The sequence below is a fragment of the Bombus bifarius genome, unplaced genomic scaffold (genome assembly GCF_011952205.1).
Source record: "Bombus bifarius isolate JDL3187 unplaced genomic scaffold, Bbif_JDL3187 scf7180000008178, whole genome shotgun sequence".
Lineage (NCBI taxonomy): Eukaryota > Metazoa > Arthropoda > Insecta > Hymenoptera > Apidae > Bombus > Bombus bifarius.
In genome coordinates, this window is record NW_022884495.1 from 2,108,752 (window position 1) to 2,133,164 (window position 24,413).

Here is a 24,413-nt window from a genome sequence, read left to right on the forward strand (position 1 = left end):
AAAATTCATTTATCAACGTTATACGCTTCTTGTTTCTTTTTTTTTTTTTTTTCTTCTTCTTCTTTACACTCTCAAATCTCTCGTAAATGCATAAGAAGCTGCGTTCTAGTCGTGAGATGTTGTTCGCAACAGCAACATATTTTCTGCGCCAATAGAGCTATCGAATCACAGTCGGTATCATCACATCCGCGTTTCAAATAATTCGCTCTCCCATTGAACCGGCAGAAAATTTCCTTTCCATAATAGACGATCGCTGTTTTCTTTCTTGTTGCCTGATAAACTGGCCGGCGATAGATGATACGCGCGATGACTCCTGACCCGCGATTTCTCTTGTCTCGCGTTTATTGTTACACGCTCTCGCGTACAGTAGACTCGCGCACCGGCTGCCATGTCGCGATAATTAACAATGAATTTCCTTGTTTAGCGTACGATCGAGAGCCGTTCTGCAACGGTGACTTTCTCGAACGAGAATCGGCGCAAAATTGTGGAAAGTCGCCCCGGGTTTCGTATCTCGTAGCAACAGGAAATTCGAATCGATGATCGTGCATCGGCGTTTTCTCCTCTGTAAAACAACGATTTTACAAGAAATTGTGAATTCGCGTTTTCTCTTCTTCTGCTTCTTTTTCTATTGGTATTTCGTGACTGGATCGTAGACATTTATTTGATCTACTAAATGTTACAGCGATTAGGTACTTTAAATATTCTATGGAATTTTTATATTTTTCAATTTTTTAATACAAATAAATGCGCAGAAATGCGCGATCTACTTGCGACAAAATCGACGTCCATACTTTCTTTTACCTTTTTCTTTTAAACATTTCCTTCTTAGATAACTTGACCGCTTTCGAGTATATTAAATATGTAATCTGGTCATTTTGTTGGTATTTGCTGTAATATCGATACGTCGATAACACGAACAATCGGTTGTCATAATATTGTTTTATGAATATCGTCATGCTATTATGAATAATTGAGCTTGAAACGTTAGCGCTATTGCCATATTAATGAATATTATTCTGCGAAGCATTTTATTCTAATTTTACAGTCAGTCTTGTCATCGTTTAAACGCATCAACAGGTGGATTCACCACAGAATAGTCTTAGATAGTCCGACACGCAATATGTATATCCTAAAAGCATAAAACTCAAACAGTAAACAATCATTCATTTGCTCCTTCATTCGCCAGTTTCCTCGAGTATTTTCAATTGCTAAATAGCATTTAGATTATAAGGAAACGCGTGAACGTATGAATTTCGTAATTTTGTAAATTCATAGTATTCGCAACTTCAAAATATTCTAAACAAATTTCAATGATGCAACGTGTTAAAAATTTATTTAACTTTTGCCGTGAAAGTATCTAAGCGGAGGCTATATATTTGTTGCGAATATAATAAATATAAATATACAATTATAAATACCATTATAATTGTAATTATAATATATAATACAATTATATAATTGTAATTGAAATTGTAATGCCATTTTGATCTAACACGCAAAATAGGCGAAATTAATTTCTACAAATATCCAGTCTTGTTATAAATAAATAGTTAATGGGAAAACTACAATTATTACGTTGATTGTGAAATTACTATGAATAATAACGATGTTTGTGGTCCAATCTTAACCGTGCAGAGTAAACGTTCATTGTTCTCTAAATTAATTTCGTCGGAAACAAAAGCCTGTTCGAAAGAGAAATTTTATTTCACATTTTCAAAAGAAATATCCTCCCTTTCGGTTCGCCGCTGTCCATTAAAACAGGGTGTCCTGAAATTGTCGCATAAAATTGCTCGTACGAATTCTATCGCAACTTTCATTTATAATAATGCTAATAACGTTGACTTTTTTTATAGCTAATTTCTTACGAATATATTATATTACACGAACTTTCCATTTATTCGTGTCATTGATTTCTAACTGAAACGTTAATTGGTCTTACATGCCCAACAATACGACGAACGTTTTACGTTACATTTTCAAATATTTCTACACTTTATTTTTCTCTTTTACATTCTTAATGTAATTTATAATGCAATTTATATAATGCAACGAAATCAGATTTTCTATATCTATTTTCTCAACTCGTTGTAGTAAAATAATCTCAAAATAGTCGGATAAAACTTTCTTTTAGGAGACCTCGCGAGTCTTTTTCGTAAATTCTTTTCGACTGTAGGGTCTAATATGCAAAATAATTCCAACAACTACATTCGGTTTACTTCTATTCGTCGTGCGACAAATCGGTTTGCACCGCTAGAATTCGTAACAGTCAGGAATTGACATGACGCGCAAACATCGTCGATTCGTTCATCACAGTTACGGACTGTGACCACGTAAGGGGTTAAACGTAGTGTAAGCTAACGCTGTAATTAATTGTGTCATTTCGTCGATTACCGTTCCATCACGTGGACAATGTCCTTGCCATTCGTCCACGATGCACGCAACGATGTCAACTGCGCGAATTATCGTCTGACATAACAACGAAGATATTTTTCTTTATATGTGCTCTCGCTGTTCGAACTCTCTGCCAAATAGTTCTACTGCCAATTTCGGAATCGACTGCGACATGGTCACTTTTTTTCCTGAGGAAAAATGGCTTGTTCACGCTGGCCCGAGACTAGTAGCGCGATGAATTTAAACGGAAACTGTGTTAATTATCTTTCATGCCGGTTATCGTACGATTTTCCAACTAACTCGACGAACGAATACGATCAATTCGTAATATGCCGAAGGAATTTTACGGAACGTAATATTCTTTTAATATCTTCGATTCGCTATGTATATGTGGTTGAGTAAAAATGGCCCGACCGAGCTTCCTAGCGTCAGAGAAGAGCCAAAACGTCGAAGCTTCTTTACGAGTTAACGAATTCGTTAATGGTGAATTGCACGACGGTAGGAAAACGAGGTGGAATGTTGACGTTTAAAGCGAAACTTAAATGGTAAACAGGCGGCCGGTCGAGTACACCTATATTTATAGTTGGCTGCTTGGGCTTAAAATATCGCGGTACAGTGAAAACGCTGACAGGCAGATAAAGTGCAACGCGTACTGACAGCTTAAGCACGGCAAACGGTAAATAAAATTCTATTTGCCGTGCCGTCATTGAATTCGGCTCGAATTTACGCATTTGTCTTGCGCTTAACCGATGAGTTTAATTAAGAGGCACGAACAAACATGACTCAACGAAGTACGAAATGGCCTGTTCCCCAGACGCGCCACGAGGAAGACTTTTCCCGTAGAATCTCCATTTCTATGAAGCTCTTTCAATTTCCGGATTCACGCTGTCCACCGCTGTGTAGATGATGGATTTTTTAATCGAAAATTCGAAGATGCAAAAATACATAGGGCGCACGTAGTATGCGAAAATATATAGAACATTAAATGCCAATAGATAGGTTTTAAGGGCATGGATTTTAGGTTCTGGGTTTTAGGTTTTGAAGATGGGAGATTCGTAAGCTTGGTGTTTCATGAGAAGCAACGTTTGCGTCGAATAACCGTAGAGTATGAATGGAGAAAATAAATAAGACAAAAGAGATAGACAAAATAAAAGAACGTTTAAAATTAACGCGCTATGAGTTTGAATAATTTTTATATTAACGATGTTTCACGTTTATTTGTTGCTCCTATTAAGTTTATTACGAGTCCATTTCGTAAAATTATATAAATTGTCCTTTGGTCGTCACTGTAAGCTGATTTAAATACGAATTAAGAAGGTTCGAAATGATCATCATTGACTCAAGAATCGATATATTATCGATTGATGAATCTATTGAAGCGAGCAAAGATACCCCATCCGCGTTGAAAATTCCACAGAAATGCAGTGGCTCTTTGGGAAAAAAGTTCTTCACATTTTGTCACGTGTTTTCAGTTGGCCGTATTATCGCCGAGAAAATACGATGATGGATCGACGTTATATGTTTGTTCACGATCGATCAGCCAACAATGGCTCGTGGTTGATAAAAAAGAATTCGGCGCGGCGATTCGCAGAAATTTTCCCCTGTGCCGCAATTTCGCAAACGACTATGCGCTTGATGGAAATTTATTACGCGAGTCCTTTGTCTTGCCCGCTTGTACATTCCAAGTATGTCGGCTCCTAAATCGTTCATGATGTATTGTTGATAATACATTCAGAAACACGCACGTATTCGTAAGAATTAACATTCGAAAAAGAACAATACATATAATATACAGGGTTGTTGGTGGATGCTGTTACCCAAAAATATTTATCAACGAACTGCTAAAAATTGTTAGTCGCAAACAAACTCTGGGGAAAATTGTTTTATCCGCGTTTACACGCAGAAGAATTTTACTGCTCAATAATATCGCATTAAAGTGAAAATAAGAAATACAGGGTGGTTGGTAACTGGTGGTGCAAGCCGAAAGGGGGTGATTCTACGCGAAAAAAGAAGTCGAAAATCTGGAATAAAAATTTTTCGTTTGGGGCTTTGTTTTCGAGAAAATCGTCTTTGAATTTTCGCTCGGTACGCGTGCGGTACGTTATAACGGGTCTCACTGTAGATCGTTGTCGCGATGGAAAAATTAAAAAAAAAATTTTAAAAGTTAAAAAATAACGTCAATCGAGACAACGATCTACAGTGAGATCCGTTATAACGAGACGTGATAAAGTGCACGCGTACCGAGCCAAAATTCAAAGACGATTTTCTCGAAAACAAAGCCCCAAACGAAAAATTTTTATTCTATATTTTCGACTTCTTTTTTCGCGTAGAATCGCCCCCTTTCCGCTTGTACCACCAGTTACCAACCACCTTGTATATAAAAGAACAAAATATGTATATCCGTAACAAAGAATCGCAGAGTTTTTCACGTGTGATTTGTAGTATCTTTTTACTTTTAAGTATCCTTAAGCTTTTACAATAATACGTTTACATTTTGTTATACTTCTCTTGTTTTACGCCGCGTACGGCACTACGAAGACTCAGAAACGAGATGCACGAGAGCAAACAGCGTTCAAAGTTGGAAATTGCATCGACCGCTAACGCAATTACGAATCAACATCGGTGGAAAGAAACGAACTGATTACAATCCGACACCATAGCCTGAAATACGTTTGTTTCGCGTGGTTTTCCTCTTTATGCTCGTAGAATCTTGATGCGAGATCAATGTTTAAATTTTCGAAATTGCAAATGGCGATATAATGTGCGTGTCCGGATCCAATTCGAAATATTCATTTTGTTCGTGAAAATGTTCTCTTTCCCCGTTGCCTGATGCGATAAGATCGAGTTGCAATAACAATTTTATTCTTGTCCAATAGTTTTCATTTGCTTGCATGACGTAATCGTTGCTTTAACGCGTTTCTTATCAATTACCAATAAAGAGATGCGTGCAACTTCATGGTAGGAAAATTGCACGAGTTCCAGCCGTGGCTGAAATATACGAACGTTTCCGAGTGTGTCGTATGATGTATGCTTCTGGATAAATTCGAGTTCGCGTCGAAATGAAAGTTCTCTTTTACCTTAGGACTTTGTTGGCTGGCGTTCGAGACTTAGACGCCAACCAACGACAAAACAGCAAATTGGTCGGAGTGATTAATTGTTCTAAGAATTCGGATCGCCTTGCGGCTCCTATTTTACGGACAATTGCTATCACTTGGTAATGACGAAACTTTTTGAAGAAGAGCTTTATTCGTTTATAGCAAGTGTACACAGGATTATTTTTAGTACACATTTTGGTGTATTTGCGTGAATGCGTGCATCGTAGTATCTGATGTCGAAAGGTAGAAGAAATACGAAGCTGTTTAGTTACAAACAGAATGAAAGAGAGTAAGGAAGATTGCACCTGCGGAGTCTCTGACGCTCCATCTCGGCAACGCTTGTTACATATACATTTCAAATAGATATTCCATGTTTTCACTGAATATACGTTTACAACAGATATCTTGTAATTTCTGTATACATTTTCGGATTTTTACGAAATTTCATCAATATAACCGTGACAGTGGTGTCTCGTTAACGTATTAAAGAAATTTTAAAATGTCTCCTACATTTAACACATACAACATAGACGTAAACGTCCTTCGTGGTAAACGTTGAAGTATTTCCAGGAGCGTATGCGCAAGAAATCGTTTAAAAAAAGAGCTTCCACGACGAATTACAATCTCAATATCTACGCAAAGTCCACTTTGCTGGCGATTTCGCTCCAAAACGGAAGTTCTTATCGCTCATCGATTTCTATCGGATCACGACCACGTTGATAAGCGGAAAAAGAATTCCGCTTCCAGGAAGGGTGGGCTATTCTCTGTAATCGCAAAGTAAGCTCGCAGCATAGTAGCTAGTATATTCGTGGCCGATTCAATTACTCTACTTAGAAGAACTACTTAGTAGAAGAAAAAGAAGAAAAAGAAGAACTCTACTTAGTAGAAAATAGAAACGTGAACGTGAAATATGTTCGATTGACTTTCATGGCGCTTTTAAGGATTGCGCTCTGTCAATACTAAAAAGACAAATTTTTCATTCTCTTAATTCTTTTACTATTCTGCATTCTAAGTCCGTAGAATATCGTGGTGGGGCTAACTTGTCAAAGTTAGAGTGACAAAGAGGTGATGGGGAAGTGTACATTTTAAAAAGAGAGGATTCGTAACAGAAACACTTGTTCGTGTTTGTTTTCTTACAGGAAAGCCAAAGAGTGCTTCTTCAGCTTTGCCTGATAAATCTATTTCAACTTTTTAAAGATCAAATATTTACTATGTTCTATGAACGCATCTCTTAATTATCGCTGAAGAATTACATCTAATTGAATTATGAAATTTATTAAATCTTATGCAGCTGTGACAACAAAAGATTCTATTGAATTGATCAATTCAAACAGTTCGAGTCAAGCGACGTCCTAAGAAAACAGTTAACGTAAAACCGAAACATTGAGAAACCGCGTGAATCGATCAGACTCGAGATATTCTTTAACCTTAGAAAAATACAATTGGCTCGACGGTGTCTGAAATAACGCAACAGGGTTGCATTTCTCAGTGTAGTTTCTTAATTCCAGTTCCAACGTATCTCCTTAATTTATACGCTCGTGTATAATAATTCGGTCACGTGCCCGTGTGACTTATCTTTCTCAAACAGGGAACACCTGTATCCATTCTGCACGCTTCATTGAACTTACATATTGCTTTCCCGTGATAATATGCCCCGCCTTGTCTTGTGTCTAGACACTTCCAGAATTTTAGCGGGTAAAATATTATATAGCCAATGAAAACGAGAGGGACGTTTTGCGAATAAATATTTTCCACTCTTTGTATCCCAGAACGAAGGCCGACTCCTCTGGAAAACAGATTGTCCGAGTTTCTGTACCTGCAAGAGGCCAAGGAGTTGATTTTTATCCAATTTAATCTCATTTCTAGGTCATTAACCTAAACTGCTCCCAAGCAGTACAAAAGTGAGGTTAGGTCGGCCGTATGTTCTTATGCGTCAAGTATTTGCACCTTAACCTAAAATAACATCACTGGATTATATATGATTATAATAATCTGTGTTGGATTAATAAAACAAGATATTCGATGTTAATTCTGTTCTTAACGTTTATCTATGAAGGGTTAAAGGCTTGACCATTAAAAGGTTAAGCAGTGAAAATGTCAAAAAAAGACTCGCGGATCGTAGACGATTTCTCGATTCTGCAAGATTTATTATAGTTCCGGGATTAAAGTGAGTGCATACATCGAAATGGGGAGAGGGGAATGCACAACGATGGCGAGTTTCACTTGTCTCGGATTGCGATATACGAGTGTAAAAAGATGAACGGTGCCCGCACGGCGTGTTCGTTTTCACTAGGGCTAACGTGTTCAGCGCTGAAGTAGGTTTCTAGGTTGATTTCAGTGAATCTTTTTTTTCCACCGACGCGACGCTCCACCGAAGGTGCTAACGGTAAAACCACGTATACGTGGCGACCTCTATACATATCTCATTCATCGACACAATTTACCTTTTTAAATTCTCCTATTATACATATACATATTTCCAAACACGATATATTCTGGTTACTTTTGTAAAAATAATATAGTAAATGGAAGCAAAATATTTCAACATTAAATACTGACATTATATAATCATAATATAAAGCATACAAAAATCTTCAGAATATTATTGGAACTCGGATGGCCACTGATAAATCTTTTTAAACCGAGAAATTGATTTTCTTTTTTCGTTTCTTACGAGGCTAGAACATTCTAATATTTCTTAAATGTTTCATGATTGATCGTATTCTGTTTATGTTCTCTGGAGATTTGTGTATGTAAGTCCTGAATTAACAGACGAGGCAGATTAATTTATATAAATAAATTAAAATCCAATTAGTTACAATTCGATTAATGCAATATTAACATAATCCGATTAATATAATGGAAACTTATTCATGCAATTAATGAAATCGCATATTGATTCAAGAATTCATAAATATTTATGAATTAGACAATGAAAATCAAAGATATTTAGCAGAAAATTGGAATAATCATGTTTTCTAAAAGATATACATAAAAAATGGTTAAAATTAGTCGCAAGGAGTAAAAAGACCCTACAATAGATCTTTCCGTTTCATTTATCTCATCTTACCACTATTTCCATTATTAATTAAAAGATTATTTATTGTAATATTATTTCTTTTCATTTATTTCATTTCGGCATCATTATCCTTACCTGAATATTTAAAAAATTCTAACGCGACGTTATTCGTTAAGGCTCCCTGATTTTTATCACGTATATTGTGTCTTAAATCAATTCATCTAGAAGTAAAATTGTTACAAATTTATTTCATTCATTCAATCAAAGTTGACGTAAGAATTGGTTACCTTTTCATTATCAATTGAGAACGTCGAAAGGGCCGACGTAAATTGAATAATAGACGTATAGGGTTGGCAAGATGGATTCGACCTTGAAGCGAGCGCATTGCGAAGCGTGGAGTCGCGTTGGTGGCTGTTCGTGTACCGGCTGCCAATTATTCTGGTTATTCCGGTACGTCGATCTGAGCGCTCTCACTTTTTCCTATCCGTCATCGCAGTTTGAGATGTTGCCGGCGTCTTCTGCTTCGGAAGCTTTCGTTACGTAAAAAGACGATTTCGTAAATCGTCTCGACATCCTGACGGAACGACGCGCCGCGCTATTCGTCGTGTACCCCGAAGTATCGACGCCTATATTTGTTCGATGTGCGTTTCAAATTCACAAACGTCCGTAAAGAGGCGACTGTCAGTCGAACGTATTTTCATTGCGCGATACCGACGATTGGCGTCGATACGTAACTCATTCGAGTAAATAACCTTGCTCTCGTGGAAAAAAAGCGTTCAAAGTGTAAATTATAAATTATAAATATCGCATTAAGTTGTGATACAGAAGTGTCGATCGTATTAAAATATATTATTGTGTTTCAATATTTCAGTACATACTTCCGTACTTACCTTCGCTTGATGAAAAGTAATTACAGCGAGAAGGTTTGAAAGACAAACTTTTTAATGTTGCTTTTTATAGAAAAAAATTTCACGTGTTCGATTATTAGTAAAAGTAATTTGTAGGAAGCAAATATGGCAGAACATATCTCTTTCTGCGTGCGTTCATATGTGAATTAAGAATTTTGATAAAAAATCATTAACGTAAAATACTTCAAATTAAATTCGAATAACGTGAATTCGATTAGTGAACGCGTTCTCGGAATGTTGACCTAGACATTTCTATTTGCGAGCAGTACAAATCCTTAAAACCAGATGCATAAAATGACGGAAGCACTTCTTCGAAACTAAACTGTCTGTTTCGCTTGGCATCTACGCAAAACTTTCGTGCCAAAGATAAGGAGAAAAGTCTTCTTTCTTCGGCGCTACTTGAAATCTTTTGAATTCAACACATTCAACAAGATCACGCGCAACTAGCGCCACCGATAAATTTAAAAGATTTCAACGCGACGTTAGTTTTACTTTTTCCTTGTGAACATATCCGTTTCTGTTGCTTATAATTAAATTGTAACTAAATGATCTAATCACAATTCATACCGTATAATCTATATATTTCGTAATAATATTTATATTCACCTTTCATTCAATTTTTTAATTGTATGCAATATTTTTCCATGTTACCATTTGCAAATAATTATTAACTAATTGAAGAAATCGTATAAACGTAATTTCGTTTCGTAATCGAAATTTTTACGAAACACGTAACCTTACTACTTTTATGATACAAATTTGAAAAAAATACGGGATAAAAATTAAACTTTGTATTTTTCGCAAGTATTCTCTTGCTACTAGTTTAGCATTTTTGAGTTGGAATATTGATTAATTAACAAAACATAGAAGAATAGAATTTTCTAAGATGCGTCATAGTCACAATATGCATATATACATCGTATCCTGGTTTTACATACAAGCTTTACCTCTAATCGATTTTACTCGAGCTTCGAGATGTCGACTAATGTCATTATGACAACGCAGATCCCCTGGAATTTGCGTAGTCGAGCAAACTTTTTTTCAGTGATAGAATTTGGTCTGCTGCATATTCGTAATGAATTATCGTGACAAAGTATTACGACAATTGTTTCGGATTTTTTGGGTGAGAATTGTAAGAATATTTATTACCTGTGCGGATACTTATGAAAATTGGCGCAAGATTTGGCACGTGTCAAACATTCACAACTTGTAATCGCTTTCTTGTTGGAAACAAATCGAAAATATCTTACAATGACCTGACGTAAAATCTCCGTTACTTTTATAAATATATCATTTTGCGTTTATTATTTTTTGAAAAATGCGTACGTCACGTTTTGTCTTCTGGACCTAACCTTCATTCATTTTACACGGACCAAATATTGTATAAAAGCAATAGTTCTTCAAGAAAAATTCAAGTAGAAAAATTAAATATATGTTTCTTTATAATATAATTGTTAATATATAACATAATTATGAAAATTGTGTTTATGTTACAGTTTCCTGGTGAGTGCATCCTCACATACATGGAGTTTCAGCTGGATAGTGCAGAATACTGCCAGGCTCAACACAAATAGAGAGACACGCCCAAATACCCTAGAATCTGCTAGGTACTATTAAAACAGAAACAAGGAAAAAACATCTTAATCAGGCAAAGAACAATTTTTTAATACTGGGATCATTGCCTCGAAGTCAGAAAATCATCAGCTAGTCATCACGCAAAACATAGAAGAATTAAATAGACTCAATTGTTAATTTACAATATTAAATGCAAGCATTGTAGTTACTGAGCGCACCTGATCCAGGCGCAGCCAGTGCCAAATAGGTAAGCATCAAAGTCAGTGATTTTTGTTATATATAAGCTGGATCGTGCAAGGGTTGTCACAGTGATCTCTTTTCAGATAATCTTCCGAATCGTAGTCAAGGATCCCAAGTGGGAATCGATCGCATATCAACAACGCCTAATGTAACGTAGCCCTCACCTTTTCAGCGAAATTTGCACCTTAACAACCCTCCTTGAGGTCTACATGTGAACCCATTGTTCTGTCCTCTGTAAAAAAATAACAAAGTATTCAATTAGTTAAATGAAAAACAACTTTATAAGACTGACATCTATGGGCTAAGTTGTCAAATTCAGCCTTTGTTGCTTCATATAGTGTGGCACATTGCAAAAATAAAGAGAAACAGTGTCGTACAAAATTATTAAAAACATAAAACTTAGAAGGATAAAAGGAGTAGGAGTTTTACACCACTTGTTGTCCAAAAAGGAAATGAGCAACATGAGGGTAAAGGATATCAGACCAGAACCCGCCGAGATCGAATACAAAAACATGAAGTTCCTTATTACTGATCGGCCCAATGATCAGACCATTCATACTTTTATTCAAGTACGTTTTTCACTTTTTTTCACACACAAATATTAATAAACCGTAGTACGATATAATAAACATTGTTCTTCTAACAGGAACTGAAAAAGCACAATGTTAAAGAAGTAGTGAGGGTCTGTGAACCAACGTACAAAGTTGAGGAACTTAAAACAGAAGGGATCAATGTCATAGACTTGGTATTTGATGATGGCACATTTCCACCAAATGAAGTAAACATTGTTTTGATAGTATTCTGAAAGTAATCACACAATATAATTTATTTGATTTTAATAACACAATTTTGATCATAGGTCATTGATGAATGGTTTGAGCTGCTAAAAAATCGATTTCGCGAGTCTCCTGATGCATGTGTAGCAGTACATTGTGTCGCAGGACTTGGTAGGGCACCAGTCTTAGTTGCACTTGCCCTTATTGAGTTGGGACTTAAATATGAAGATGCAGTTGCACTAATTAGGGAGTAAGTATATATTCATTCTGATTTATCTTTATGTCATTTCTTTATATATGAGGTAGATATAAATGTTGTTTACTTTTCCAGTAAAAGACGAGGCGCTATCAACTCAAAGCAGCTGGCCTATCTCGAAAAGTATCGTCCCAAATCTCGGTTGAAGCTCAAGAATGGACAAAAGAACTCCTGCTGCGTCCAATAGATCAAACGATTTCTTTGAAAAGTTACTAATTCATACTGATTGGTATACCTAATTGTATAGGTTTTCGCGCCTGATAACAAGAGACATACTGTATCAACTCAGTTCTGAAAGGCCTATCAATGGAAATGCAACTGTACTTATGTAACAATTTTAATAGTATATTTTGCACCGTCTGATTCTCCAGCATAAATGAAGCAGTTCAAGAGTAAAATAAATTGTGTATCATTATTTGCACTCTTCTTTTACGAAATTTTTGTATTTATTTTTGATACTAAATTGATATAAAATATTACAGAAAAGAAAAAGCCTTCTGAACATGGTATGAATAATAATAAAATTCGAATGGATCTGATCGTTTGTATAATTAATAAACAAAAAATGTAATCAACTTTAGTCACTTTAAGATTATTGTGTACAAGTATTCTAGAAGGCTGCATTTACTTGGTCCAATAAAATAAAATACACAATGTTACTAATTAATTTGTGAACATTAGTTAATATGTTATTTATGCAAGATACTTTAAGATACTTAAGATGGTTGGGGTAGACACCTTCGGATTAGTATGATTTGTAGTAAAATGTGATTCCTTTGGTACTGCAACTGTACCCAGCCGTCATCAAATTTAGTTATTTAAAGATTTAGTGCAATAAGAAAATAACTCACGTTTTCCATAATGATTAAATGAAAGGAATAAATAAATGTTTTAAGCAATTCAATATATTTACTTTCAAATTGTAATTAAGTACATATTTTCTGCAGATGTTTTGCATATAACACAAGCAAGAAGAAACATGAGTGAACGCTGCGTTGTAAATATTCTTTAAATATTGTTTTTTATTTTATAATTATCACATCAAATTTGGTATACATTAGTAACAATCAACATAGAAATTGCAATACGCATTTCCATATACTTATCATACGTGAATAAATTTTCGAGCTTTGTATGAAATAAAACGATTTGCACAAAAATTAGCAAATTTTTTTGAAACTATCAAGCATTAATTTTGAAAATATAACAAACAAAAGGAACATTGCGTTGCATTTCCAATGGCATGCCGAATTGATGAGTGTTCTTAACTCTTACTGAACTTGAAATCTGCGTTAACTTGAAATAACGAATATTACGAAACAAAGTGAAGAAAAAAAATCACTCCAGAGTTATATATCACTTTTATCGTAGCTTAACGGCAATTTCACCAAAATTTTTAAAAAAACACCCACTTTTATTCGATAAATTTTAAAAGGCTGCATACGCATTTTGTGTGGAGCATATATTGTAATCGTAATCGCAATTTTGGTAAAATTGTCGGTGATGCTGTACGCCACACTAAACTGTGTTCAGAAGATAGAAAAAAAATTCGCTCCTAAACTAATGAATGTAATATTTAGATCATTTCATGTGTCTGCAGATTTAACGTGAATGTACGTTTTCTGTATATAATTATGATACATGAATTGCGTTCATAATCGTTTCTCGTGCTTATAGCTAAGGTTGCGTGATATGCTGACGAACTATCATAGTCGATGTTCGTATTTTTTTCCTGTCCCAGTTTTTGGTAATTAGCGTGTAAGAAACCCAGATGAAATTTTTGTACGGAACTGTTAACTAAATAATGAATTTAATTGCACGATACGCCAATAATAAGATATATTCGTCCTTTTTGTGCATAACTTTTAAGTACCATTGTATAACCACTGTACATTCACCATAATCGCAGACTCGAAATGAAATTTGAACCTGGTACAGCTACTTTTTTGTAATGTTAAAAAAACTGCAATATTTTTTACCAGAGGATGGGACGAGGGACATTCGTAAAAAAAAAGAAAAATTATCGAGTCTTAGATCCGAAAATGAATAATTTTCTAATTATTCAATTTCTTTTCTCTATCTCCTTAGGTTTATTGTTAACAATTGATGACGATCGGTGAAATGTTCTTAATTTCTCTTTTCTTTACAATGAACTTCTTTTTTTATTTTAAGTAAGATATTGATACTTTAATTAGGTATACCTACTAGCAATTCATCGTAAAAGTTACCATCAAATTTTTGTCATGTGAAATTTAATTTTGCAAATCGATTCACTTCTTCAAGCGGTTATACTTCACTGTCTGAAGTAGTTACGTTTATGAATGAAGATATTTTATCTGTGATACATTTTTTGCGAAAAAAAAGGCGAAAATTAGAAAGGACATCAAATGATTGGACTTATTGCAGAACGTGGTATCTACGAAAAATGATATTTAAGGATCTTTTTCACGATTGACCAGAATTGTAATCCACAGTTAAATCGAATAGTCAATTGGTATTCATAGATCTTATTTAAAATTGTATTTAGGAATATGTTTTGATCTGAATATTTATTATATCGCGTATTCACAGAGTATTAATAGAGGAAAGAAAGAAAGATTTCGTTCTCGAAGAATTGAATCGAAACGCTGTGTCAAATTTTATTTTATTATTCAGAAAATGAAAAATGAGCTACAAAATGCACGAAATGTTTCGTTTAATCGCTGCTATTTTATAAACGGTGATCATGAACATTCGTTTCATATTATTTTATTTTAAGAAAAATATAAACAAATAATAGTGTTTCAATTCATATAAATAATAAAGAACAGGAACAACTTAGGTAGCAAAGAAATCCTCTATTTTGAACCGACGTAATGAAGTAAGAACAGTCACTCCTTTCGAATCGATTATGCAAAAAATAAATTTAACGAGTTAGCGCAATTTAAACAAGGATTATGATTATTGTATATTTGATTTATTAATGTAATTTCCTACCTAATGCTGTATTAAAGACATTAATTAAATTAAATGAAAAATTTTGTTATATTGTAAAACATCAGTAATGAAATAAAAAAGAATGGAAGTCGTTTTGTGAAGAAACATTTTGTGATGTATCATTTATGTGCCTGATGCGTTGCAAAATAAAATGTTTCGTTACAACTTTTCTTTTGCAAATGAGTGAAATCATTTATTTCAGATAGCTTCGTTATACTACAGTCTTTTTTCTTCCTCTTTTATAAAATTAGAAGTATTTCACGAATATAATAATCTGCACGAAAGTAAGGTTTAGGTAAGTATACTTGTTTTATTTCTTACATTTTGTTCTGTCGTTTTACATAAACATGTCGTCGTATCCTGGTGGAGGTAAGTGGTCGTTGTCTGGATCACGACGTGGTCTTGGTTGATTAATATCTGGCGGGCCAAAAGGATCAAATTTTGCAAATGGTGGTACTGCACCTCTATAATAAGATAATAACGAAAATGGCGGTGTTAATACAAATAAAAACATATCTTTTATATTTCTTTATTATTTACTTACGGTGGTAGTCTACCAGGAACTCCTAAACCAGGTCTAGATGGATTCATACGATTACGTTGTGATGAAAATGGATCAAAAATCATACCACTACCCTGGGCAAATGGGTTTAAATCTGCGGCGCCTACCCTTAAAGGATCAGCATCACGGTTCCTTCAAAATTTTAAACAAACATAAAATATTCAACATAAAATATTGGCATAAAGTTACTGTTTGCTTTACATAATGTTCCTGTAGTATTGCAAAGAGAATATAATTATTTTAGGCATGTCATGGAGAGAGTAAAAATGTTTATACCAATCACGTTTGCAGGACCAATTGTATTCGTAAAATGTAAGATTTTTAATTCTCAAGACAATTGCTTTTTCATGCTTGAAATTAAATGGTAAAGATTTAAAATTCAAAAATTGATGAAAAGTCGTCCAGATTTATATCATCGGAATTATGAAAATTCTGTAAAGATGTTTCAAACATGTTATTTGTAAATTTAATGTATTAAAATCGCATCGATTCTTCTCTTTTTATCTCCCTGTCAGCCTTTATTATACAAAGATGATAACAGACATTTCTTTTTATATAAAATTACTCATAGTTTTCTTATGAATCGATGCGAATATTACCATGGATATGATGCAGACGACGGACGTGTCGACTCTCCTACCCTTAATGGATTGTCTCTTGATTGATCATTCGTAAAGCTTGTTTGAGTAGAATTTACGACCATATTGCCAGGAATCAATGCGTGTATAAGATCTTCTTGAATCACATTTATAACATTTTGATATGAAGGTATTACAGATTCTAAATCTCCATGAAGTTCATTTACAGTCTGATTAATTGGAAATTGAACATTGGACACATTTTGATCATCAACTTTCTGCAAAATAAAATATTTACAGTTATTATTTTGTCATTGTAGGTAAGACAGATTGCTTCATAACGCGTAACATATTATGTAGTTTAAATTACCAACAAATTTATAAGTAAATCTTCGTCAGACTTTATACCATGAAATATGAACAATTTGCTGTCCTTTATATAACGTAATGCATAATTTGGACGTGTGTTCCATCCTTCTGGAAGTAACTGCGATCCTTTTTCTGTTGGTTCAAATGCTTTCTAATACAAAAAAAAAAATAAAACCTTTTATAATTATCACTAGAAGATTACTCTATTCCTACAATTTTTATATATATTATAATAGTGCTGGGATAGAAGTTTCACTGTACTATCTTCAAGCTTATACAATGACAATATTTGTATCTACATTAAAATCGTATTATAAATCATTTATTACATTGGACATGCCGAAACGAAGATCAGTACAGGTTATGCACTACAAAATTTCAATAAGGACTTATATATGTACCTTCTTTTTTAATTATACGAATAAATTTGCAAAAAAAATATTACTACATAAAGCATTAGAATTGCGCAATATTTCATAAAGCACTGTTTTTTAACAACTTACAGAATCGCCGATTCCAATACATCTGAATCCATATTTTATAAGATACCAATGAACGAATAATATTAAAACATCCTCCTTTTTTGTAATCTGATTATTATATATTTCTTGTACCAGTTCAAAGCCAAAGACATTCCTTGTATCACCCATTTTGGTATCTGAGTGACAGATGAGTTTTGAAGTTTATAAGTTTACGCCATTGGTGTTTGGATGCAATTGACGATTTATTTTCCGGAACCGGTATAATGTTTCAACGATTACCCATTATTAATTTAAAAAATGTTGAATTGTATTTTAAATCATCGCAATATATCGCCAAAAATTTTGTGTATTCAAATCGTGATTTTTTTAGTTTTGGTTGATATGATTTTGCGGTAATGCGTATTACCGCCAAACAAATGAATCTTTGAAAACATTTCTATATTTAAATTCTTGTTATGATATCCAAGGTACGTATCTTTTTTGTTAGAACACTCAGTTACGTGAACATATTTATTTTAATTTTAATTGGTAACGGAGCATATGTAATAAACAAAGTTCATTACTATTATTATAGTAAAAATTATAATATTAGTAACAAGCGAATTTTATATAAGAACTAATTTATTAAATAATTATATTTATTATGTACATATATATTGAGTTCTGTACCAGCACTTATTTTCAACACATAAAAAATATAAAAATATTGATCTCAGTAATAAGAGTCCGAATCCGTATCCTCTTCAAATGCATTAAGTGGAGATGAACTACCTAAAATTTCTTCTTCACTTTCTGGTTCAGCACTGTCTTTGGTATCTAGGGCATATCGTCTCCAAGGAAATCTAGAAAAAGGTTATTTACTATGTGGTATTAATTAATTTATTTATTTGTTATAGTTTTGTGCTACCTTACCTAATCTTTTCACTAAAACATTTTTCAACAAAGGTGTGTGAGACAATTTTAGAGTGGCCCTTTAATTGTTGATACTTTGGTGTATTCTTAAAGGCACAGATTAAATGAGTGCATCTTTTATTAGTTGTGTTAGGATCAGCAATATACCTTGCACCCATTTGAAGAGCCTTTTTCCTAATTTCATCTCTCTGTGGATTAACATATCCACTAAGTGAAAATGATACATCTTCAAAAAGCTTTGAAAATGATTTTTTTGGTTCTTTCACAGGTTTTTTAGGTGTAATTATTGCCTTAGGTTTTGGTAACTTTCCGCAGTTATTACATAGTTTGTTCTCATCTTGGCATTGAGAACAATTTTGTTTTCTTTTATTCTGTTTTGAGGAACTTTGTTCAGGAGATAAAGTACGTTTTCTTGAAATTGTACCATTTTTTTGGTTGTCATTTTTCTGTATATCATTTTTATTTTCTTTAATTGATGTTGAAGATACAACATCACCAAATGGAGTTCTTACTACTGGTTTATCATTTGTAACTTTTTCATTTTTATGTTTAATATCATTCATTGAAGTTGAACTATCAGAATCTTTGTTCCTAGTCCCAAATACTTCTTCTGTTTTGCCAGCTTCCAACTTTTGCAATAATGGCCTTTTCATTGGTTCTCTATCCTCTTCTTGTCGTTTAGAAAAATTACTCATACCTGTTTCTTTAACTTTTGCAAGCAATTCAGCTTTATAATCTGTTTTCTTGTGGCCAATCATTTTCATATACCTTTCTTTAATGTCATCAATGTCATTTTCCTCCGGATTTTTCAATTTGAATCTTCCAAAAATATCTAATCCTAGATCAAGTACAACTTCTGTTTTTAATTCAATGAAGGACAGTCCAAATAATTCTTTCAAATTTGCTGACTGCATGCAAGTTACTTTTACACGATCAAACTTTATCTTTATTGTATCCGGATTTAGGTCTTTTTTTGTAAATATCTGTACTTGATCTCTAAATTTGCCATTTGCAGCTTCATCATGCGTTAAGAATTGATGGTTCACAATGGGAAGCCATATGTCAGGTTCTGATGCTGTAGAAGCAGTAACAACTACTACGCAACTACGATAATTGCCAAGGTCTACACCTGTGATACAAGATGATTCTGCCAATTGAAAAATAACAGTTGCAAGCATTTCTCCTGGTTTTGCGCAACGCCATGAGGAATGTGAACGGTGTTGCAGAAGATTAGATACAGGGTATGATGGATGTTCTGAAGAACAGCTTATTACTTTGGTAAATTTAATAATCATTGATAACACCTCAGATTGATAAGATACCTACAATATTAAACACAAACAGATTATTATGTTGTTGAATAATTATTTAAAAGCGAATCAGAGCATAATTATCTAAAAATAAATTGGTTTACCGCCAAAAATTGTCAAAGAAATACATGTAATAACATGTGTATATTTCGTATACTATGTATATCAGCTATTGGCTGATAATCGCTAGTGAATTATAATCTTTAGGGATTACTTCGTATCACTATCAGAAATGTTTAAATTGAGTTTGCAAACTTGACGAACGTATTCGGTTTGTATACTTAAGAGGTTAATGTTTAGAAAAATATTTTTCTATTTAATATGTCAAGATAGTGAGTTTAATCCTTTTTCCCCTAGATGTTGATCACGTGTCTTTATTTACGTGCTTTTATGATTCGACTTGTGGTATAAAAAATATAGCTGCTCCTATCGATAAGGTTATTGATAATATTGTTATGTTTTTGATAAGTCGATATATCTATAATATCGTTACGAAAGCGATAAATTAAATTTAATTTGAAATTTGTCGTTGTAAAAAATATAAGATATAGTTGTTTATTCTTCTTGTATTTCGAATGATGAATCATGTTTTGTGTCCGACAATTACCATAATGAGTACCAAAAAATAATCAGTTGTTGATTTTAGTGATTGTATATAATAGAGTTATTTAGTTTTAAAAGCCGGAATACTCGTGACTCATATTTAAATATTGTAAGAACATTAGGTAATGCTATTATCGTAATATGCAAAGCAATAACTCTTATAATTTTGTATATATTATATAAACTTTATAAATTTTTAATAAGTATTGTCATAGAACTTTACCGTATGTTTTCGTTTTATTGCGTAAAAATATACGAACTCAAATCGCGCGGTAATTCGTTGCCGTGTATCCTTTCCATCGATCGAATAATTTGCTGTCCTTTAGTTTCATATTCGGCCATCAGATGACAGATGACTCAGAACAGGTGACGTCATAGGACTTTCGGCTCGCGAGCGTTCCTAGCGGCAGTTCTCGGAAGCACGTTCACTCGATAGGACGACTGTCGTCTGGCGCACGACGAGCTTCAAGCAATATGGCGAAGTGTGTCATGGGCTCGGTGAGACGTAGTGCCGTTTGAAAGAATGAAACGTTCGCGGTATGGGTTGAGAATAATGTAGCGCTATGAAGATCGTGTGAATATCGTATTTGTGTACAACAAAAGCATCGAGTAGTTCCTTGTGATCGGGATATACAGTGCGCGTTACCGGTGTGAAATCATGGCTACGGATAAAATAAAGGTTGCCGTTCGGGTTCGGCCGTTCAATCGCAGAGGTACGTACATCTGAAAATAAAGTATCATTATTTTACCATGTCTCTTTAATAATCATTCTATCACTTGCCAATTTTGATTCACGTTGGATCACCGTATTTATCCGGTTAACGATTTCGAAATCGACCTTTGGTATTTGCGGTCGGAGTACGTTTTGACAGTGACATTTTTTGTTTTTTTCTTTCTATCGTCTCAACGATACGAACGTGTTTTTCACCTGCTACGCTATACTGCATCTATTTATCGTGTCTCACGTTACTTTATCTCGCGTCCGTATCGATACTTTAAAGCGCCTGGTTAAAAAGCGTGCATGAGATGAAGAGGAGGGTTCAGTCTACGAGACCCACTTCTCTAGTGTTTACTAGTTGAATCTCTGTCGCTCTTTTGTACAAAGCACAGAAAGTCATGGACCTTTCGCACAGAAAGCCTCTCCTTTCATCTGCATGCTTGGATTGACATCTGGGACCCCCTTGCACAATAATTTACTAATGAATAAAATTATATGGTGAATTGACAAATGACAAGTGACAAGTTCTCTAGGTTATAAACTTCTCTTGCATCAAATTTCCACAATTTAAATTTATATCGAACAAGGGCAATTAAATTGCCAAATTTGTTGCCCTTGTAACTCGTGACTTGTAACTTGTCAAATATTTATTGGCTCAATTATGCGAATTTTATTTTGTAATATCATATAAATGTCTATTCTATGTAACATGACAGATTGTATTTATAATAGAATTTTTAAACTAGAATTTTTGCTCCGTTTCGTCATATCGAGAATTACATAATTACAGTTACGCGTAATTTGTGTATTTCACAGTTGACATAGTATTACAGTAGCGAATATCTAATGCTGACTAACGTAGTACTTAAACATATCATAAAATAACGAAGTTAAAGTTCTTGAACTCGAACTTGCTAGGATAGAAAATAATTATGAATGAATGGATGATTCGCGTGTTTCTTTATCATTCGCGTTTGTCTAGAAAGAAAACATGAAACCGTTGGCCGTCAGTTGTCGCACGGTAAAACCGCGTGACAAAGAACAAACATGTGACTAAAAGTGACGTTACTCGTGTTGGCCTTCCAACGTCGAATTTCGATCGATCGGACGAGTGATTCTTACGAGTTCGACTGGTCGCAATGGCTATCTCGATTGGATCTCGCGCTATCACAACGACTCGATAACAAAATCGTACGTTTCAAGTACCTTGCGCTGCGATTTTTTCATTCTTCATCGATTTCTCGAATGTCCTGTTACTAGATTGCGTGTTTTTATGCAGCTTCATATTTTTATCAACATCACTAAAATAATAAAATCTGCATGAAGATTTATTTTATCTACTAAAAAATTATGATAAATATTTCACTTTGAATGTCTCCTGTATTTTGGTTACATGCATTTTGTATATTTTTTGCACTTTTAAATTTTCCACAGAACCATAAAAATCCGCAGTCTGCTTATTATATACTTGATTTCACGGTGCGTGTACGTGTGTGTGTGTACTTGTAAACAGTTGAAACGATATTCGATAATGATCGTGAATGCAGCAACGAGCGCACAGGTGGAGTGATAACGTGACGATGACGTTTACGTGTCACCTTGTCGCTTTTAATACATAAAGGAAAAGATTTCTTTTTCTCGCGTATTCGATTTTTGAGACTGAACTTTGCTTTTTAAAATTTTGTAAATTTTAATGCCGAAGCGCTTGATCGATACTTGTCTTGTATAATTTCCATTAATTTTCTCTGCTTTTTGTTCCGTGAAGTTAACCGATTTAACCTGTGACCGGTTCATACGTATAGAATTTTTACTTTTTTACTTTTATTTCCTTCGTCTCTTGTTCTTTGGAGAATGTTCCCCAATCGGTTGACGGAGCAGCAGGATAAGCGTGCGTTTGTCAGTGTTTTGACGAAATACGGTTTACCTCGGAATCGACATATCGTTAACACGCACGTTGGTCGTGGACACGCCGTTAAAGCGTCGCCATTACCATTGTCCGTGACTTTTACGCGCGGACCGCTGCTAGGTTAACCCTGTTCTTTCGATCGTTCTCTCCATCGATTATACTTTTCTAACCTTAAAAAATATCTTCAGAGTGGACAAAATACGGAAAAGTGTTATCGGTACGTACGATTTTTCGTTTCAATTTTACATTGAACATGTTTTTAAAAATACTACGCGAGCTAAAGTTTATTTACCTCAGGTAATATATATATATCTTTATATGTTTTTAGTGTGATTCGAAATAAGATCGAAATGATGAATTTTTTCAACGCGATATCGATCGAGAGATTTTTGAATACGATAGGGTCGAAAACGTGCTAAACGTGCGAACGTAATAGGGGTCGATTGATTAATATAGGAGTTTGAAAGGTTAAAACACGGACAGAAGGCCGTTTTTCATTTCGAATCGACTACATCTGTAGGATAGAGATCTCGAATCAGTTCTATCCATCGAAATGGAGCCACGAACACAGGGAGAAAAAGATCGATGACGTGTTAGTACATAGAGGCTGGTCTCTAGCGCGGATTATCAACAGGCACCGCTATTCAGGGAGAAGTGCACTCTCCCCGATAATTACTCACCGTCATCGAATAATTAAGGAAATAAAAATAAATCGAGAGGAAACGTTCGAGCGAAGAGTAACGATCGCTCCTCTCTGCTCTCTCGGCTTGCTAATTTGCTCTGACTTGTTACTAATATTACAACTGTTACAATTACTTACGTTAAATTAAATCGTCATCGTCAGGGACCAACTGTTCACCTATTTTCGCGCTAGAGTAAATGATTCATATTCTCGTCAAACAAGTAACATTACACAACATATTTAACGCGTATTTAATAACATATTTAAGTCGTTCCTTCTTATACAAACTAACAAATACAAATACGTATCTCGTGCTGTTTAAAGCGCGCCATAATTCAGTCGTATTGATCGAAAATTCTTTCCTCATATTTCGTCGGTTATTTGATCGCAAGCATAGTTCTCGAAGGAAAGAAATGTAACGCGGGAAGGATCCAATCGAACGGTCTTCCATGTTGTTTCGAATTCTCAAAAAGGATGAAAAGAAGACGCAGTACATCGAATGGGGTGCCGAAACGCGATATCGTCGATCGTTTTAGTCATTCAATATGCTTGGTTCGAGCGTCTTGTATCAAAGGTTGACAAGAAGAGTAAATCGAATCGAAAGGGCGAGATCGTACTGAATGGGATCGAATCTATTCGATTGGCACATTCCAGGAAGAACGACGAGGTTGCGGAACGATTCTCTATCACGATCCACTACTTTTGTGTCATCGTTTTCTTATCCTATAACGGGGGTTAGTCGATTACGTGCAAACGCTGACCAGGCGTTCGATCACGTGCCGAATATCTGGGCCAAGGATTCCGCGGAAGGTTTCCGCGAGTTCAAAGCTACCGATTCCTTGTACGCTGACGCGGATCTTGGATTTCTCGAGTCCGTAAACGTCGATTCTCTGTGACTAATGGACAGACGTTGAGTCTCTACGGATGGACAGACCTTAACTTAGCTACGTTTCTACAATTTTTGTATTTCAGTCTTCTCTCTCTTTCTCTCTCTTTTTTTTGTTATTTTTCTTTCTTCTATTTGAGGTTTAGTAGCAGCGAATTACGTTTATTTT

The 24,413-nt window shown here is 34.5% G+C and overlaps 3 protein-coding genes and 1 long non-coding RNA gene across 8 annotated transcripts in view; 1 reads left to right on the top strand and 3 right to left on the bottom strand.

The window, feature by feature from the left end:
* Nucleotides 1-12,697, top strand: part of LOC117209652 (protein tyrosine phosphatase type IVA 1) — a 93,672-nt gene extending 80,975 nt beyond the window's left edge. For 2 of the 5 annotated variants that reach the window (XM_033451900.1, XM_033451904.1), the window contains exons 2-6: nucleotides 10,910-11,235; nucleotides 11,312-11,797; nucleotides 11,875-12,006; nucleotides 12,088-12,254; nucleotides 12,336-12,697. In XM_033451900.1, the coding sequence (XP_033307791.1) occupies nucleotides 11,681-11,797; nucleotides 11,875-12,006; nucleotides 12,088-12,254; nucleotides 12,336-12,447 (528 nt within the window). In that variant the 5' untranslated portion in view covers nucleotides 10,910-11,235; nucleotides 11,312-11,680 and the 3' untranslated portion in view covers nucleotides 12,448-12,697. Of the gene's footprint in view, nucleotides 1-9,298; nucleotides 9,429-10,412; nucleotides 10,537-10,909; nucleotides 11,236-11,311; nucleotides 11,798-11,874; nucleotides 12,007-12,087; nucleotides 12,255-12,335 lie in introns of those variants that run through there. The other 3 variants (XM_033451901.1, XM_033451903.1, XM_033451902.1) reach the window with 3 other exon arrangements.
* LOC117209654 lies at nucleotides 8,515-9,133 on the bottom strand. Its single transcript, XR_004487948.1, has 2 exons — nucleotides 8,793-9,133; nucleotides 8,515-8,726 (listed from the first exon to the last, which is right to left on the bottom strand). It is a non-coding gene; the product is annotated as an uncharacterized LOC117209654 (long non-coding RNA).
* Nucleotides 12,698-15,521: 2,824 nt separating the features above from the next.
* LOC117209651 (proteasome inhibitor PI31 subunit) lies at nucleotides 15,522-17,508 on the bottom strand. Its single transcript, XM_033451899.1, has 5 exons — nucleotides 17,249-17,508; nucleotides 16,747-16,896; nucleotides 16,398-16,654; nucleotides 15,781-15,930; nucleotides 15,522-15,700 (listed from the first exon to the last, which is right to left on the bottom strand). The coding sequence occupies exons 1-5, from the start codon at nucleotides 17,393-17,395 to the stop codon at nucleotides 15,574-15,576; spliced, it is 831 nt and encodes a 276-aa protein (XP_033307790.1). The 5' UTR covers nucleotides 17,396-17,508; the 3' UTR covers nucleotides 15,522-15,573.
* Nucleotides 17,509-17,835: 327 nt separating this feature from the next.
* LOC117209650 (DNA repair protein XRCC1) lies at nucleotides 17,836-19,811 on the bottom strand. The gene is made up of 3 exons (XM_033451897.1): nucleotides 19,554-19,811; nucleotides 18,140-19,461; nucleotides 17,836-18,069 (listed from the first exon to the last, which is right to left on the bottom strand). The coding sequence occupies exons 2-3, from the start codon at nucleotides 19,432-19,434 to the stop codon at nucleotides 17,940-17,942; spliced, it is 1,425 nt and encodes a 474-aa protein (XP_033307788.1). The 5' UTR covers nucleotides 19,435-19,461; nucleotides 19,554-19,811; the 3' UTR covers nucleotides 17,836-17,939.
* Nucleotides 19,812-24,413: the final 4,602 nt, after the last annotated feature.